General features: G+C 33.2%; 1 protein-coding gene across 1 annotated transcript in view; it reads right to left on the reverse strand.

Moving 5' to 3' along the window:
- LOC118738462 (calexcitin-2) overlaps positions 1 to 18679 on the reverse strand; it is a gene marked incomplete in the record, with an annotated part of 51315 nt that overhangs the window by 12791 nt on the left and 19845 nt on the right. The window contains 3 exon segments of the mRNA XM_036469400.1: positions 10 to 83; positions 636 to 688; positions 5666 to 5808. Coding sequence (XP_036325293.1) covers positions 10 to 83; positions 636 to 688; positions 5666 to 5723 — 185 coding nt within the window.

The raw sequence follows: 18679 nt of genomic DNA on the forward strand, positions 1-18679 counted from the left end.
CCCTCCCATATTTCCAACATAACCGCATGGATTTCCTTATTCTTCGGTGTATCGTTTGCCCAGCCGCGTAGTTGGCAAACACGCTGTAAAAAATGCAAATGCGAAAGCAAACAAAAAAGAAAACGACAAAAAAAGAAGAGCAAATATGTTAGTAAGAGCGAAACAACAATAGCAATAACAATAACACTCATAAGCGAGATAAAAAGCGAGCGAGTGAGTGAAAAATTCTACACGCAAGGGCGCACGCATAAATTACTCGGCATTTTTCGGCTGCACACCTAGGGTATAGTACATATCGTACATAAAAAAAATTTTGCATATGCACATACATGTGTACCTCAACATGTACATATGTATGCATATGCAGACATGTGAGAATCCATAGAGGTGCTGCAAGGGTATGCAGCCAGCATAAAAAGTTGCCGAAATACTCTGTGTAACAAAAAAGAAAGCGTCGGCTGTGCAACAACAAATGTAAAGGCAATTATTTGCATGCAAATAAATTTCGCTTAAGTGTTGTGCCATACGGCGTTCGCCAATTTTTGCATGCGTCCCTGCTTGTTGCCCCAAATGAAAGAATAACTTTTAGCAAGTACATAAAATTTCCAACGAAACTTTTGTCCGCCAACACTCACCTCAATGGCCAACTCGAAGTCTTTAACGTCGATTTCGCCGCTCTGATTGACATCTGTTGACAGTCGAGATAACCGAGAGTAGAGAGTGTATGGGAATGGTAGCGAACGGAGAGTTGATCAGTTGGACAGTTTATTGATGTTTTCAAGGTACATTGTTGGACATTGTTTGTTGATTGTTTGTGTGCGTTATTTAATGATGTTGTCAGTTGTGTATACGCCATGGAGTCCAAAATCATCAAAAGGGAAATAGTGGAGAAAAAATGCGTAAGTTACGAAATGTGGAGTTTAAAGTGTTCATTAGAATAATTAACCATAAAATATACTCGTTTGATATACAATATAATTTTGGAATCAAATTTATAAACGATATCTTATAGTTTGTTATATATTTAGTAAGTCCATATCAGGCTTTTACTTTAAATTTAAATAGCTCTAAAGTGAAATACCTTCTGTAATGAAACACGTACACCTATATAGGCATACACTGAAAATGCGCAAGGACTGTTTGTATGAAATATGTCATGTGTTATGTACACATGGCGTATGAGTAACATTCATTTCATGATAAATTTTCTTACAAAAAATTTTTGCGCATTTTACTTTGCCACTCATTCCTTTTCTATTTATTCATTGATATTCTTCACTAGTAACGCTCGTTATTTTTTTTAATTTTTCCCCGGGTAAAAGTCTAATTTTTTCATCTTTTCACCAAAAAAAAAAAAAATAAAAAAATCTGAAGGGTTTAATTAATTTGTCAGAAACTATGAGGCCTGTTGGAAAGTGATGTACATTCGGTTTTTGTAGAATTCTGATTAAACAGAACGTTCAGAGTAAGGTGATATAAAGGTTGCCACAAGGTAAACACTACTCGAAAAATAACATATTCGTGCACAGAGAAATCATGAACATCAGTGAAATCAATTATCTCAGATGTATAGTCGCGAACCAATGCGCCACTGGACCAAAATGATTCATTCAACAGTTTATCAAAGCAATCAGCAGAAATATTTTCTCGGAAGTCACGATATTTCTTTCATTCGAAAAGTTAAATTTTTTTATATTTAAATTTAGCGGCTTTGATCTTTTCGTTACAAAAAATTTCACAACATCTCCAGTAGATTCTTAAGAAAGCCTCGATACGAAAATAGAGTTTTCAAATGCATCCTGCTTTCGCGCAAACTCATCATTTAGTGGCTTCAATCTCTAAAGGTATTGCTTAAGCAGTGCTAAAAAGCTTGAAAAGCTCAACCTCGATCTTCCTACACCAATAGGGGATAGTCCACCAAGTTAGAGGCCTTTAACTGAATCGAACTACAAAGTCAAAAGCGTTCTTTTTTTCTTGCATACGTCGAGAAGTACTATTTCTAAATAGTACTAAGCTATCAAAACCAAATGTAATCAACTTCCAAACTGCATAAATACATACATTCTTATGTTTATAACGTTAAATTATTTTCAATTTCGATGTAACAAATCTGTCATTGCTGTATCCCACAAACTCGCAAAAAAGTTTATTCATTTAACTATTTGAACTTTTTTCTCATTTTAGAATAAAGTTTGGCTCCATTTTTGCGCGCCCAGCTCACAGCCGTCAGCACTTCCGCTTAACGCATTCCATTGACATTGACTACCGTGCAGCGCAACAGCTCCGGAAACGCGTGGATGCTAGCATCCAAGTTCCATCCAGCCATTATTGGCCGCTTCACATTGGGGTTGCCAGCGGTGTTTATAAATAAAATACTACAACCATGTGTACATACATAAAATTAATTATTTTTCCATTTTGTTAGAAACGAAGTGGTTAAGTTCAGAATTTCATTTGAAAATTAAGTGATTTTAAATTCACCATAAATGCCAGCACATTAAGCAATTAAAATATTGCTCATACGCCCGCGCCACACACAAACTAACCAATTGGTTGCCGCATCATGCTTCGTGCGGACTCACTAAATTTAATACAGCTTGCAGTTATAGTAGTTAGATAATATTTTTTTATTGTTTTCTCTAATGTTTATATGCACAGGTTATTATTTGTATACTAAATACATACATATGTATGTACTACTCGTATATATTTACAGATATATGTATGTCCCTGTGTAATCTTAAAATGACCAGCACTTGAGTGGTTACCTTTTGCGGCAAGCTCAAGACGTACAAAGTTAACCCGACTAATTGCAGGATGTTAAACTAACAATTTTTTAGTAGAGCTCGACTTGTTTTTGCCCTTTAAAATAAAAATAACACAACCTTTTATTTTATATTTTCTGGACAGGCCAGGTTTCCGCTTCAATCGGTTCCAAAACCGTACTTTAAGAAAAGCTCCACTACTTTTTTTGTTGATAAAGGAAAATTTTATTAAATATTTATTTACATACATGCATGCATAAAAAATAGGCTCCAAGGTTTGCAAATATGCGTTTGAATATCTATTATGTCTTCAACTGTGATTCGGTTTTTGAAACCAATGCTGTTCTTCAAAAAGTCGATTTATTTTTCAACATAAACAACAACCGAGAACTTTCATTAAAGATCAATGCAAATCATTCAAGTCCTTGATTTTTCGAATGTAATAATATCAACGAGTTTTATTGCAAAAATTTGACTACGTACTATATAACCGAAACCGAAGTGTTTACTCTCCAAAGCCATGTTTCTCCCTGTGCCGTTTAAATAGTTTTAACGAAAAAGTGAGTTAAAGAGAAATTTATTGGCTGGAGTTGCATATTAAACGCAGATGTGCATTCTATTTTACACGTTAATGGCTTTCCTGTGGTGAGCGTTTAGTAATTTTAAATAATTGAAATTTATAATTTCTTAACCATAAATAATGTAACATAAATAAATATGACAAGCGTGCACTTTTTACGTACATATAAATTGTAGGCAATATTTTTGGCTCATTTTCAAAACCGCTAGAAAATGATACATGTGCATCATATAGATATGTACATATATATGTATGTATTTATTTAAATTTTTTTTTATATTTGCATCATGAAAATAAATTTTTTATAATTTCCTTTTTGATTTGGTTTTATTTGTGCTGTTTAACAGCATTCGCACACTGCCAAAATGTATATTTAGTTACAACATCTAAATATGTTTCTCTCAACACGTGATTTGGTTATAGTTACACTATTGCATTACAGTTACCATACAGTTATAGTCAGTTACCAAATCTTAAATCTTGAGTCTACCGTAATACATATTAACATTTTGCAATATTAATTTTAAAGAATTACAAGCTTCCTTCGTATCAGTACTATATATTGAATATATTACTGATGGTTTCGTATTTGGTTGTGGTAATAATATTGCTTTTAAATTTACTTTAGCCCCGTCCATAAATTCACAAAAAAAACAATTTTGTTCAAATTGTTGGGGATGTATGTATGCTGTAACTTCTGTAGCATGTTGTTTTCGTTTAAAAATCTGGCCATGGATGGAATCTAACTGATTTTGGTTAACTAAAATTGACAGGTGGAATGTTGCCAGCAACGCACAGTGTTTCGACAATATGGAGGCAGGTGGAAATAATAGTAAACATCCACCAATTTCTCTGAAACTTGACATGTGCTCTTATTTTACTTAGAAATATGGAATTATGAAATTTTGTAAAGATGCAATAATTACCACGCCCTGCACTATTGTGGGCGGAATCATTAAATTTCATCCAATTTCGATGAGATTTAGTTTGTACTCTCTCTTTTATTAGAAAACCCTGTATGTAAAATATGGGGAGAATGGGATCACTATAACGTCAAAAACTCACTAAAAAAGTGGGCCCAGTCATTAACTTTAATGGAATTTTTTTTTTAATTTTTGTTTCCCGCTTTCCACTCTCAGAAAAAAAGGTTATACTTTCAAATTACATAAATAGGTGTAAATATTCCCTTTTCTCCCAATATTTGGTGAGATTTTTCCATTGTTCGAAAAATTCTTTTTGCGAAATTATGCAAAAAGAAACTGAAAATCAAAAAATAATAAAATCGAAAATTACGTATATTTGCAAAGTCGCATGAAAAGATGCAATTATATATCAGCAAACTGCATCAAATTCTCTGAAACATGCGTCTACTTTTAAGACCTGACGGACCGGTACTCACACTTTGTTTTACTTATAATCTTGAGCATCTATATTTCAAAGTAAATTTGTTGATAAAGAATATAGGAAAATTCCAAATAAATGATAAATACCATCACCTAAATATTCCTAATTGATTGCAGTTGAAGAAACGACTGGCGTGCTTTGCTGAACTCGGCCAAAATCGCTTAGGCGGTTACAGCGCCAAAAAAGAAGAAGAAGAAGATTGCAGTTGAAAAAGTATTCCAGTATTTTTTTAAAAATGTACCGTTCGTGGAGAGGGGAGTGAGTAAATTATGTGAAATGTGGTATTTAGGACACATCGTTTTCCGTCTCTAAGCCCAACAGTTTTTTTTATCAACTGTCACCTGCCTCCATATGGTCGAAACACTGTGTGGCGGTAGGAATCAAAATTATTTATGTATTTATTATTATTATTTATTTTTATTATTATTTATCTATTTATTATTTTTTCGGTCGACTGTATATTAGTCCCTAGCATATAATTTTGTCAAAAATAAATATTGCAAAATTTCAACGATATTCAAGGATAACATTTTTAAGGTATATTTTTAAAACCTATTCGTCCCTATTCCCCAAAAATTTACTCTGCCTTAATTCTACAGAATTTACTTTGCAATTTTATTTCTATATTGCACTATGTTTGGCCCATGGTTTCGCGGATACGTTTTTTTTTTTTTTTTGTGTGCAAAATTGACCGTCGCACGGTGTAATTAAAAAAAAAAAATTTATTTGCAATGCAAGTTTGCTCAGCGTATGTATCTACGCATATCAGCCGATAAAAATAAATATAAGATACATACATATATATGTATGTAAATATAGTTTACATATTGTATATACTCTTACAATTTATAAGTATATGAAATACGCCCCTTAATGTGGCAACTCTATCTGTAGCTTTTCAAATTCGATTACTCACCAAAGAAAACGTTGAACAAAAAGAGCAATTTCTTCTTACGGAAATCAGAGATCGACATGTTTTTGTTGTTGCTGTTGTAACTCCGCTAACGAAATGCTGTAGCACCAAAGTAACTGCTTAAAGCGCCAAAAGTTTCTGGAATGCTGAAATTAAATTAAATGGGGGAAAAAAGAAAGAAAAGCGTTAGCAAAAAACTTGCAAAATGTTAAATAAGCGAGAGAGGTAAAATTAAGTGAAAGGACAAATGCAGTGAAATGTGGCAAAATCAAATACGGTTGGTGAAATGTATTTGTGCAGCCAATCTGCTCATTCAATGTTGATCTCTAATGAATGCACGAATATGCGGAATACATATATATATGTATAAATGTGTATAAATATAATGAAGAATTGATATTTAAATCATTTCATTTCATTGTTCATTAGATAATTACTATAGCAAGGTAGAAATTTTTCGAGTCATTTATAAATATTATTTTGCGACTTGCATGTATTTCAAAGACTTTTATTTCGTGATTATATTATAATGGCCTTATTCATAAAAAATAAAGTAGCTTTAAAAAAGGTTTATGAACTGAAAAATTTATGAAAACGTCATTTTATAAAGCTCTTTAAACCTACTTTATTTTTTATGAATAAGGCCATAAGTGTTTTCATAATAGTTATGGGTGAAAAAAATTTTTTGAAGTCTACAAGGACAGGACTTGTTCAGGATCATTTCGGGACTTTTTCGGGATCATTTTAGTTCCAAAATGGACCTAAGCCAATTCCGTTTTTTAAGTATTAAACGATTTTTTCTCAGTCATAATTATTATGAAAGATTTTTTAACACTGTACTACAATTTCAGTTTTTTTTCTGGGGAATTGATGAAGCAACATTTCATCAGGACTGTACATGTATTTAAAAAATAATAATTTTTCCGTTTTCCCAGGTAGGCGATTTTAAGCGCTTTTTCAATTTGAAGTTGGTAGTCGCAGAGCTAGTTTTATAACAATTAAAAGTGAAATAAATGAAAATATTTATACATTCAGAAGGCCTTTCTGGGCGTTTGGGGTCCCGGCCGCCGGGGTGTGCTTTGTTGCAAAGAACATAGAAGGAACATGAAGAAAAAGTGCATTACGCTGTTTTATAAGTACATAAGTCTCAAAATAACAGTTATCGATGACTGTAAAAATTTGTCAGCAGCCGGCTGGGGAATTGAAGAAACCAATTTTTTCTAATAGTCCTGATTGTATATGTAAAAGAATTTCTCAACTCTTCTAGGGTGGCGATTTTCAGTGTTTTTTTTTTGAGTTGAAGGTGGTGGTCACAGAGCAGCATTTAAAAAATTAAAATTGATCATCAAGAGGCTATTTCTTCTGTCACGGGTGGGACAAAAAAAGAACCTGCTTTTTGGAGCAGATATATTTTACGGAAACTCTGCGAATTTATATCATGTTTCTGTGTAAACTTGATGTCTTATAATAAAACAAAGAACTATGAACACAACCAAAGCAAAAACTACAAACAAAATGATGGCTTTAATATACAAAAAATTCGAAATTCTTCTGTCACGATTTGGACAACGCTTGCCACGGGTAGGACACGAACAAATTTTTATATGAAAGGGATCTTTTAGAGAGGTCCATATATAAAGATTAGTTATTAAAAAATATAAGAAGCCACGTTTTATCTTAGGATAGTGCCTTTTATATAGAAGAAAATGCTTAGCACCGTCCGCAAAAAAAAATATTAAAAATTAACGCGGTTTCACTTTTACCTACTTAAATTTAATGGACTATAAAACTGTATACCTAATAATTCTGAACAAAAGTTTTATATTTTTTTTATGTAATTGTTAAAGTTTGTTGAATTTTTATAATTTTTGTAACAAGATTGAAATGTAAATTTATGTGGTTCTGGTTAGGTAATGTGCTAGACTTTTATAAAAAAAAACACTATAAACATTAGATTAACAAAATAAAAAACCAAAACTAGTCAAAATGTAACTTAACTTAATTAGCTGACCACAAGGGTATATAGATAATGGACGAATCCGCGCATCTCCCCGTCCTTCCCTGCGTCCACCTCAACAAACAAATAAAGCTTATCAGCCTTGTAAACCTACCTCTGACAACTGTCCCGCACATAGCTGTCACGGGTGGGACTGCTTCTCTTTTATTAACATTATTTACATTTATTAACTTTATTAACACATTACATTACATTACACATTACATTTATTAACATTATGTAACAAACTCGAAACAAAACCTCAACTTTTGTATTTAAATATAATAACTTTTAGCTTTTTTTGTCACTGGTGGGACTAGACCAATACTGCTTAATAATAACTCATAATATAGATAAAGCAGTCACATAGTTTAATATATAACACAATTTTGTTAAAAGCAGATGAGTTCTACTATATATTTTTCCTACCAAACACTTGAATTATGAATCGCAAATCATTTGACTGTGCATTCAACACAACCTACTTTAAACTCGATCAAAAAATTTACTTAGAACTTGATTTCAAAACGTAAAAAAGGTAAAAAAAAATTTAAAGCTTTTATTTGTTATTTTTTAAATCTTTAATTTATTTTTTTCTGCTGTCACTGCCTTTAAATTAAATTACATAGTTAACCACTTGCTTGCAATTTTGCCAGTTGATTGCTGCGCACGTGCGAGGCAAGCAGTCAGCAGGCAGCACATTCATGTTTATTCATCTTTTGTGTTGATTTCGTTGTCTTGCGTCCGACCGTCTTCCGTAGCTTCTTCACTGCAAGCCTACATACAAGCGCATAAGTAACCATATTTATGCATGTGTATACATTCATACATAACTGTTGACACAGTGAATACTTGTACATTTTAAATACGACTGCACTGTAACGCAGCTCTTTCAAAAATTCAAAAGGCGCATACCTTCGATAATTATGGTCCGGTAGTAGAGGTTTATAGTCTGCTTCAAGATGAATGTACTTACTAGAAATCTTTAAATTTTTGGAAAATAGTGGAAGCAAATCGTATTATGTAAATACCAAAAATATATACTCTGTCCTTTAACTTAATGAAAGGAAATTGAGCTGCATTGACCGTTTAAACAATACAAATAAGACAATGGAGTACTAAAATCAGTTTTATAATTTTGAAGACAATTAACCTATCCACTAAAAACAAGAAAAAAATAGTAAGTAAATCTCCCATCAGAACCCAGGTTCGATTTCCTTTTCAGAAATCAATTTGCCGTTTAGAGGCGGCGCGTCGTATTATTGTGGTTTCCTCCATTTTTATGACAACATGAAGGCGCATGCCACATTTGGAGTAGAAGCTTGGCCAAGCACTCAACAGAATGTGTGAGGCACAAATTGTTTTTTTTTTTATCTTTAGTAACAGAATTGTGTTTGTAGTAAAAAGTGAAATTCACATTAGGATGAAAAGTCGGAAATTTCACCTCCTAAGATTGTTCTATATCGAAAATTTTGAAATCAAAAGACATTTAGAGGGCGCTCAAAGCCCTCAAAGTTTTCCATGTATTTTGTATGTGGAAAAAATATTTTTCGTGAAAATGGTATAGAGTTCTTGATAATAATAATACCCAGTTATTTTTTTTCATTTTTCTTAGTAACTATATTTTATAGGTCCGCCAAAACCCATAGAAAATTACAAAAAATGCATTGGGGGATAAATAAAAAATCTTCATTATTAAAAAATGGTTAAATAAATAATTGGATATTGTTATCGGAAGTCACCTGAAGAGAACCAGAGTTTTCAGATCGAAAAATATTGATTTTCAAGAATTCCATCATTTCCACGAAAAGTTGTTTTTTCCCATATAAAATACATGGAAAAGTTTGAGCGCATTGAGCGACCTCTAAATATTTTTTGATTTCAAATTTAAAAAAATAGGGGTTTAGTTTTTTTTCGGTATAGAACAATCCTAGGGGGTGAGATCATTAAAATTCCGACTTTACTTATTTTGGACCACCCTACATAATATACACACATCTGCATTAAAATGTGTCCATTTGCGTGTCGCCTTGGGTTGCTCGCTGCGTTTGTTTCCACAAGCTGTTCTTTATTTAATGTTGTAACTCAAATTGTCTGCAAAACCTTCGCAGACCATTTCTTCTAATAGTTTTTTAACAAATGCGGGCAATCTCGTCGCGGAAATTACGCTTGATATGTAGTCAACAAGGTGTTTTTGCGGCAACAAGGGCAGATTCTTAGCGTTGAGTAATATGCTTTTACTACCAAAGCTTAGAATGAAGTGTAAATGCGTATGTTTGTACATACTGAACCAAGCAAGCTTTGAAACTTGTCAGTTACGAAGTAAAGTTATTACAAATATTTCGATTGTAGATGGCCTGTAGCTCGTTTCTGTAACAATTCTCTACCAAGGCGAATTGATATATGAATCCGCCACCTTGTTCTCTACTGCTAATGAGTAGCAGAGAATGACGCATATTATCTACCAGTAGAAAAATAATCGGTAGAGGAGAGTTACAGAAACGAGCTCTCGGGTCTAAGTTTATAGGTTGCTTCTCAAAGTCTATGCTTCATGGATTAAAAAACAAAAAAAAAAAAACAAAAAAAGACTCGTCAAGAAGTTCATTTACTAGACAGTAAACAAGTGCATTTTCTAAGTCCTTGCCAGAGCCTGGTGTTAGACGTAGGTTTGTCCAGCGCACGGTGGCTCGGTGGGAGAAAATTTTGAGAGTCAGGATATCAAAGAAATCTAGTCGAAAATGGACCGAGGGAACTACAGCTTTGATGAAGGTTATACGTGATCGAATACGGAGATTTCGGGAAGGCAAGTGCCCAAGCACCGGACGTTAAGCCGTAAATCTGCCAGTCCATAGAAGAAAAACATTGGCGTGCGTACCAAGCCTGTGGCCTGAAATTGTCTCGAAAGAGCTCTCAACTAGGCCCAAAATGATCCCATAAAAGTCGGGAAATAGCCCTGAACTATACAAAAATAGTCCCGAAAATGTCTCGGTCTAGTCTCCCGACCTAAGCCTGGCTAGAGCTACTACCGAAATAATTCCAAAAAAGTCCCGAGCCGAACAATATGTTTTTATATCAAAAATGGATTCATGAACTCACAGAACCGCACAAAAAAGTATAGAATATTTTGTTAGTGGAAATGAAAGGCCAGCCACATATTTAAATAAAGTATGATTGCATTGACTAGAAGAGTTATATTTCTCTCAATTTTACAAAATTCAAAAATAAAAATTTCAGTTATCAAATTACAATTTTTATTTTTATTTTGTTTAATTCTGAAGAAAGGCGCTTCAAATAAATTGCGCATGTTAGTATAGTTTAACGAACACATTTTATGTACAATTAAAAACAAATTCACTTTCATGAAAACGCCCACTTCAAAAAAAAGTTACTCCTACCAACTAATTGTTATCCTAGCATTTATCCTTTAAATACCAAACACGTTGCTCTGTCATTAAAGTATTTTCTTGATCGGTTTATGCACATTTACAAAACAAAGAGCAAAATCTGTCCTCTTCATGACTTTTTATTACATAAAACGCAATGCGATTGAAAAAATTCACCAACGAAATTACGTTATCGAATTAGCATTGGAGCCTTTCATTTCATCGCATTCGCCGTGAAACAGGTGATTAAAGTATTTAATTGCCTGACATAAAATAACAGCTTTTTCTGAATTTTGTAGTTAGCATTTTATGCGAAGTGGCAGCGAATTCCTGTGGGCGCATTTTAAAATTGAAATTCAATGTTTTTTTTTGCACAGAATGCAGTTTTTACAACTATTATTGAAATGCTTAATCTCTTTGGTATGCTTACAATATGTGTGCAATCATATGTACATGGCTACGTATGTATGTATATGGACCTACATACATACATACATACATAGATATAAATATAAATATTTATGCAAAAACGATAAAGTCATATACCGTAGTTATAGCAGTACTTTACTGATTATCTACTTAATTAAATTTTGTAATTACAGGCAAACTGAAGAGTGACGCACAGAAATTCTTTGTCTGTATGTATATGCGCACATTGGGGATGTTTATTTTTTCGATTTTTGCGATCCCGGGCTTGTCGGGATGTCGTTGGTTCAATCCCGGAATCCCGGGATCAGTCTCGTGATTTAGATATTTATTATTTTGCAATGACTTAACGTGAAAAAATTGCATCAATATGGTTTGAGAAGCTCTCCTACCATATAAAAAATAATACGTAAATGGGTTTGGAACGTACTTTTTTATTTAAAGTGAAATATATTTCATAAGTAACAAAACAACAGACAGTAATTAAATTTACATATATGCATTTAATAATACTTTATTGTGTGTAGAAAAAATTTATTTTTTGGTTGAAAGAAGTTCATAATTCTAGTGGCAGAAATAAAAGAAGCGCCTTAATTCGACCAGTTTTGTCTATATTCCTTTTGTTTATCCAAAATTTAAACTTTTTTTTTTAAGTCTACTTAATATTACACATAATTAACTACATATGTATAAACATTTTTTTTACAAAATTTTCTTTTTGATGCAGAAATATTCCTGGAGCATCTAGATGCAATTCTGCATCAAATCGAAAATTTAAAAAAAATCTCATTTACGTTATTTTGGCGGTTAGGGCTCGGTATAATTTCCAAGATATGGTTAATTTCAAAATGTATTTAAAAAAATTCAGTACAATGTAAAACAAAAGTGTGGGTACCAAATGAAATAATTTTTTTGGGTTCACAAGGACCAATAGGAATTGAAAATGCCCTTTAATCTATTTTATTTTTTTAAGCTAATAAAGTTAGTCCTTAACATATAATTCTTTCAAAAATAAGAATTGAAAAATTTCAAGGATATTCAAGGATAAAATTTTAAGAAGGTATTTTCAATACCTACCCGTCCCTTACGGACCAGAAAATGTAATGTGTTTTAACTCTACAGAATCTTCTCTTTTATTTGATACCCATACAGGTTTCTTGAGTTTATTGCAGTGACATTTTTAAATCATTTTTTGCATTTGTATTATTTTTAAAAATTCTGACATCAGAGAGAAGAATTAAGAGCGCAATTTTACTATACTTGGCCCTAGGTTTGGCGAATATATTAATTTTTTTGTGTGTGCAAAATTGCCTGCCGCAAGGCCTGCCACATATTGAGCTACACATTTATGTAAAAAAAAATGTTAAATATTAAATAAACAAAAGAAATGTAGCCAAAACTGGTCAACATAAAGTGTTTCAATTATTGCCAGCAGTGTAAATTACAAATCCCGAAAATCCCCAGCTTTTAGGCAAATAATCCCGGGATTCTTAGCATACATACATACCCTACAGAAAAAAATTATCAATTGATTTAAATAACCAACTTTTAGTTAACTTTTTTACGGGATTTTGATAAAGATCTAACTTCTAATTAGCAATGACAAAAGTAACTTTAAATAAGTTCTAAAGTCATGTAGAAGTCATGCAGACGTTATCGGGAGTTTGTTTTCTTTACAAGTTTCCATTTAAATATCCTCCTACAAAAAACTACTTTCAATACACTTTTTTTCTGCACTTCGCAGATTCTTTTTCGAATTCAGGACAAATAAAATAAAGATTGAAATTTTACATTATTATTTTGATGCTATGTATGATGGAATTCAAATGTGGGACCACCTACAAAAGAACATGTAACCAAATAAGCAAATATGTAATGTTAATTAAAAGAAATAAAAAAATATAAAAAATAGAACAAATCATTTTTATTGATAGTTTATGTCCAAAAGTAGTTAGCTACAAGTTAGTTGACATCTAATGCAGAGGGAACCAGTTCCCTCTAGTCCCATTTCCGGCAGGATATATTCATATTTATACGTATGTGTGTGTGCATACACACATATCGTCGGTGTTTTTACAAAACCGCTCATCGACCAATTGCAAAACCGCCTATCTTACGGCACTCAAATTTTACAGGAGAGTGAAAAAACGGGTTTTCTTCGAGGGCATTGCCTTGAGGGGCGGAATTCCTGCTGCAATTATTTTACAAATCTGTTGGTTTAATAACGATTTTATGATTTTTATGCATAAATCTCGATGCCTGGATTTGAAGGTTACCAAATCTAATTTTTGCCACAACGGCGATTTGGGCAGTTTTTCAACTGGTCGATGGGCGGTTTTGCAAAAACATCGACGATATGTTTCATCGTACACATTAATATATATAGGTATAAATAATGCTCCCACATCGCCTTGCTTCCTTTTCCTTTACACTGCCGCGTTATAGGCAATAAGAGCTGTGATTATTTTTCCTCAACTTTATTGTTCAAATATTTAGTCGACCAAACACATTTTTCAACACTTAGGCAGGTACTTGTACAAGTACTAACATACAAATATACATAAGTACGTATGTATATGTAATTGCAAAGTTTTTTATTGATGTAAAAATAAATTTTTGTTCCTTCCTCTGGCAGCCATTAAATATTTACCGGCTATAGAGGTGTGACCATAAAATAATAAATTGCCCATAAATAATAAAAATATTGTAAAACCATAAATTTCTGCGGTTAATTGCCCATTTTAGTCAATTAGTACGCATATCGGGGACAATGTAACAGTTTAATTTTAGTTAGTCTTTTTTGCACAAAGCAATCAAAATATTATAGCATAAATTACCCAATTATGGCGAATATGACTAACACGTAATTATTAAAAGTACATAAAACATGAAATGCAAAATTATAGAATAGCAATATTTTTTATAATTTATGCAACTAGTCTTAAAATGCCATATTTCTTTTTATAATTGCTAACGTATACCGATGACATCGACATTATTGGTAACAAGAAAGGCAACATCTGTTCTTCCTTCTCGAAATTAGATATAGAGCCAGAGCGTATGCGTCTGGTGATGAACGAGCACAAAACGAAGTATGTCTCGGCATCATGCAAATAGTCAGCGCATAATTGTCTTGGCACCTACGTTACTATTGGCCATCATTCGTTTGAAAAAGTAGACAACTTCGTTTATTTAGGAACCAGCATTAACACCAATAAAGATGTCAGCCATTAAGAGCCGGCGGATAATTAATTTTGGCGATGTGCGCTACTTTTGATTGAGGAGGCAAAAATCAGAATCTATGTCACTCAAAATCAGTTGCAAAAATTTGGTAGAATATTTTTCTAAATTTTAATTTTGGTAGATTTTGCCAAAAGATTTTTTGGACTTCATTCATTTCAAAGAAACGGTAAGTATTTACTTATAAGTCGCATAAGGCTAACATATATTAAATGAATAGTTATGCAAACAGATTCAACTAAGTTATACATAAAAGTTCATCTGCTCGCGGTTTTAATTGATCTAAATAACTTTTCGCAACAGAGGGTGGAATCTACTTAGGCCTCGATGTAATGCTATGTTCACGTTGAAATATTAACTCGAGTTTAACGTTTTGAGTTTATGAACAACTGTCAAGTGGTGTGTTTAATAAACTCAGAGTTTATTTTGACATTTCTTTGTTTACTTTTCTTATTAAAATTTCCCGTACTCCAGGGTTTAGACAGAAATAGTCCAAAGTAGCCGTGGTGTAAAATACCAACCGTTTAGCAAACAAAAAAAGAAATATATAAATTAAAAAATAAAAGAAAAAATTATATAGAGAGGTTAAAGCAAAACTTAAAGTTTATTTTTTTTATATTTATGATATCTCGGAAACCATTTGACTGACAAAGTATTGATGCTTATATTATATTGATGTATATAAGTATTATAACCCCTTTTAAAACCAATTTTAAATAAACGTTATTTAAAAAAATATATATCTATATATATTTATTGTTTATTATATATCTCTGGCTTAGTAATATATAAAAAGCAGAAAATTATGTACCAAGTGAAGGACCCCTAATCACCTTTACCTTGACGTCATTAGTTTTTTGATAGGTTTGTTGTTCAGAAGATATTGATATTTAAAAAAAAAAAAATTACTTTAACCATTGATATCTTCCCTATTTTTTACTTTCGCCAGATAAGCACATAAAATGTCTATCGAGCCACATTTTTGGTTTTTTCATAGCTTTATTGTTGATGTTCTACACCTATGTGCACAGAACGAACTCGCACTATTTCTGATAAAATCCTGCAGTACGGGATAGGATTATCAAAGACACAAACCAAATTCGGTAAAAAAAGGGTTGCATTTGGTGTTTGAGGCGAGTTAAACGAAAATTATTTGTATGACAAGCGTTAACCGTTTAACTAAAAAATGGCCCATAAACTTCGGTTAATGGCTCAACGTGAACATAGTATAAATAATAATAATAATAATAATAATAATAATAATAATAGATTGGCGCTTACACATATGTTAGTGTTTGGCCGAGCTTCTCCTCCGACTTGTGGCGTGCGCATTGATGTTGTCACACAAAGCGGAGGGACCTACAGTTTTACGCCGACTCCGAACGGCGATTGAATTTTTTTGAGAAGCTGTTTTTCATGGCAGAAATACACTCGGAGGTTTGCCATTACTTGCCGACGGACGACCGCTGTTAAGAAAAAACCTTTTTCTATATTTTGTGCGATGTTGCTTTGACCAGGGCTTCAACCCAGGTGCTGATGAGTGAAACCGCGCACTGCTGACCACTACACCACAGCGGCCGACCAACATACTATAAACGCTTCACCAAAAAGAGTTCCCTTCTATTCGCATCGGGTATATAAATATGTATATAAAAAAAAAGTTGCGTTTAAGCTCGAAATCTAATTTTTCATAATTTCCGAATAAATAACTTATATTTTAATAATTTACTGTCGCGAGAATGATTTTGCTTTGGCACCATATATGATCCAATTTGCATTGCGATTGATCGAAATCTTCTTAAACTGCTCTTTCTGATACACAAATCCAAGGAATTTTTTTACCTTGCTTTACTGGAATTATAATTTTAAAATGTGGTGATTTTTCTTTTAGAATTTTGGTAGGTATGTGAGGGTATTATGATAGAAAAAAGGTGATGGTATCTAGTACAGAATCCTGGACAATAAGAAAACCTGATTAACCAGCCTTGTACTGTTTAAGGGAAAGATTTTGTAGAAGATCTAGAGGCGCTTACGTCTTAGCGAGTACCGCACACGATAGAACGATTACAGAAACCTTTTCTAGACCGCTCCCGATCCACCCTGGGCCAAGAGACTCTTGCAATTGCGCATTTTTCAGTTCTTGTTCAGTATTTCCTTAGCCCATCTGCCTAAGAGTGAACCACAGGTGGTCAATTGCGTTTCAACCTTTTCCTGCCTGTTGCTATCGTTTCAAGGATATCTTTTCGCGCCAAATCGTCGGTCATGAAGTTTGCCGATATGTCAGTATGGCTTTGTAGCCATATACATACATAAGTCTAATAAGAAAACCTTACCAAACCAACTCAGAGTAACTTCAGGTACTCTCTGACATATTTTTAGCGCGTCTGGAGTGAGATCTAGCTCGGGGCTCTGATTGCAGTTTGGCTATCAGAGTAGATGACGTCACACTTTTGGGTAGCACCATTTCTCCCTGAACACAGGTATAGAAGTATAAATTTCGCTCAGATTTAAATGTATCAGCATTTTAGTGCTCTGACATGGGCATATAAATCCTCATGACGGTCTTTTGTGGTATCCCCCGAATTGATTTTTCACTGATTTAGCCTGCTTTTTTAGTATTCTGCTCCTATTTTATTGCGCTCAGTTTTGGTTTCATTAAAATTTGTTTTCAAGTTTTTTTAAACCAAATTAAAAAGCGTACAATTTAGCACAGGTCATGTTGAATAATACCTTATTTACTAACTTAAAAAATATTCTTTTCAACCAAATTTCTGCTACGAACCACTTAACATCTTTTAAACAAATGAACTTATTTGGGAATTCAATTTGAACTCATTTTTAAAATGTGTGCTAAAATGTCTAACCATCCTTACAGGTTCTGCTCTATTGCAACATTCTAAGAAAATTGAAAACTGCGAAGAAACAAGGGAGAAAATAACAAATACAATAGCATGGCACGGAAATATATACTACATTTGTACTTCAACGTTTTGCAGCAAATCAAAACCAAACGACAAACAAACTATGTAGCTGCCGAGTGAGCAAATGCACCATTGACAAATGCCAAAACGCCAGCATATTCGATGAGCTTTCACTCGCTTTTATTGCAAGAAAGGACGCTACTAAGTGGATTTATTGTAAGCTTTTAACACTAGCCAAACATCGTTGAGAAATGCAACCAGAAAAATTTACGAGTGGAGTCGCATGTGCGCGCCATGGCTGTTGATAGCGTGAATAGCAGCAACAATTTCAATAGCACATAATCAACACCCGCTGCAGCTCGCAATTTGTATGACTGTAAGTATACATATGTAGGTACATAGGTAGGTACATGCACATCTGGGTAGCTACTATGCGCTATGTATAAAGTTATGTTCGCTGCCAGTCGTACGCATAAGAACTCTTTAACGACAAGGCAATTCGTTTTCCTTTCACAATCAAGTGGATTATGCATTTGTCACAGGAGCACTAAAAATGCCGCCAGAAGCTGTGATCTTCTTGACTTTTCCTCAGTGACCATGCAACGTTGCTAAAAGTCAAGTGTATGCTTTTGTGGTAGACGCTACATTGGTGCAGCACTTGATGCCAATGTCTTTCCGAAATATGAATGCGGCCAAGGCACACATATATGTACCTACATATATACGTATCTGCATTCATGTGTACCTTTCTCACCCAGGAAAGTACTTAAAAATAGTGACACATCATGAGTTTCCTTTCGAAAGTGTTATAAAAAAGTTTACTGCTAATAAACGAATGCATACAAAAGTGAATAGGGAAACTTTATCATAAAAAGCAGTTATTTACTCATAAGTTCGAAATCTGAACTGCTAGCATTTTGAAATTCAGAGCATATTCCGTTGAGGAAAACTAGGTTTTATTACTGTTAATAATGATAACAGTGCCCTTAGCCCTTTGTGGTGTACATTTTTCAACAATTGCACAATCCTGAGCTAGGTATTTGTGGACATT

The sequence above is a fragment of the Rhagoletis pomonella genome, unplaced genomic scaffold, assembly GCF_013731165.1.
Source record: "Rhagoletis pomonella isolate Grant_MI unplaced genomic scaffold, Rhpom_1.0 Rhpom_scaffold_00004, whole genome shotgun sequence".
Lineage (NCBI taxonomy): Eukaryota > Metazoa > Arthropoda > Insecta > Diptera > Tephritidae > Rhagoletis > Rhagoletis pomonella.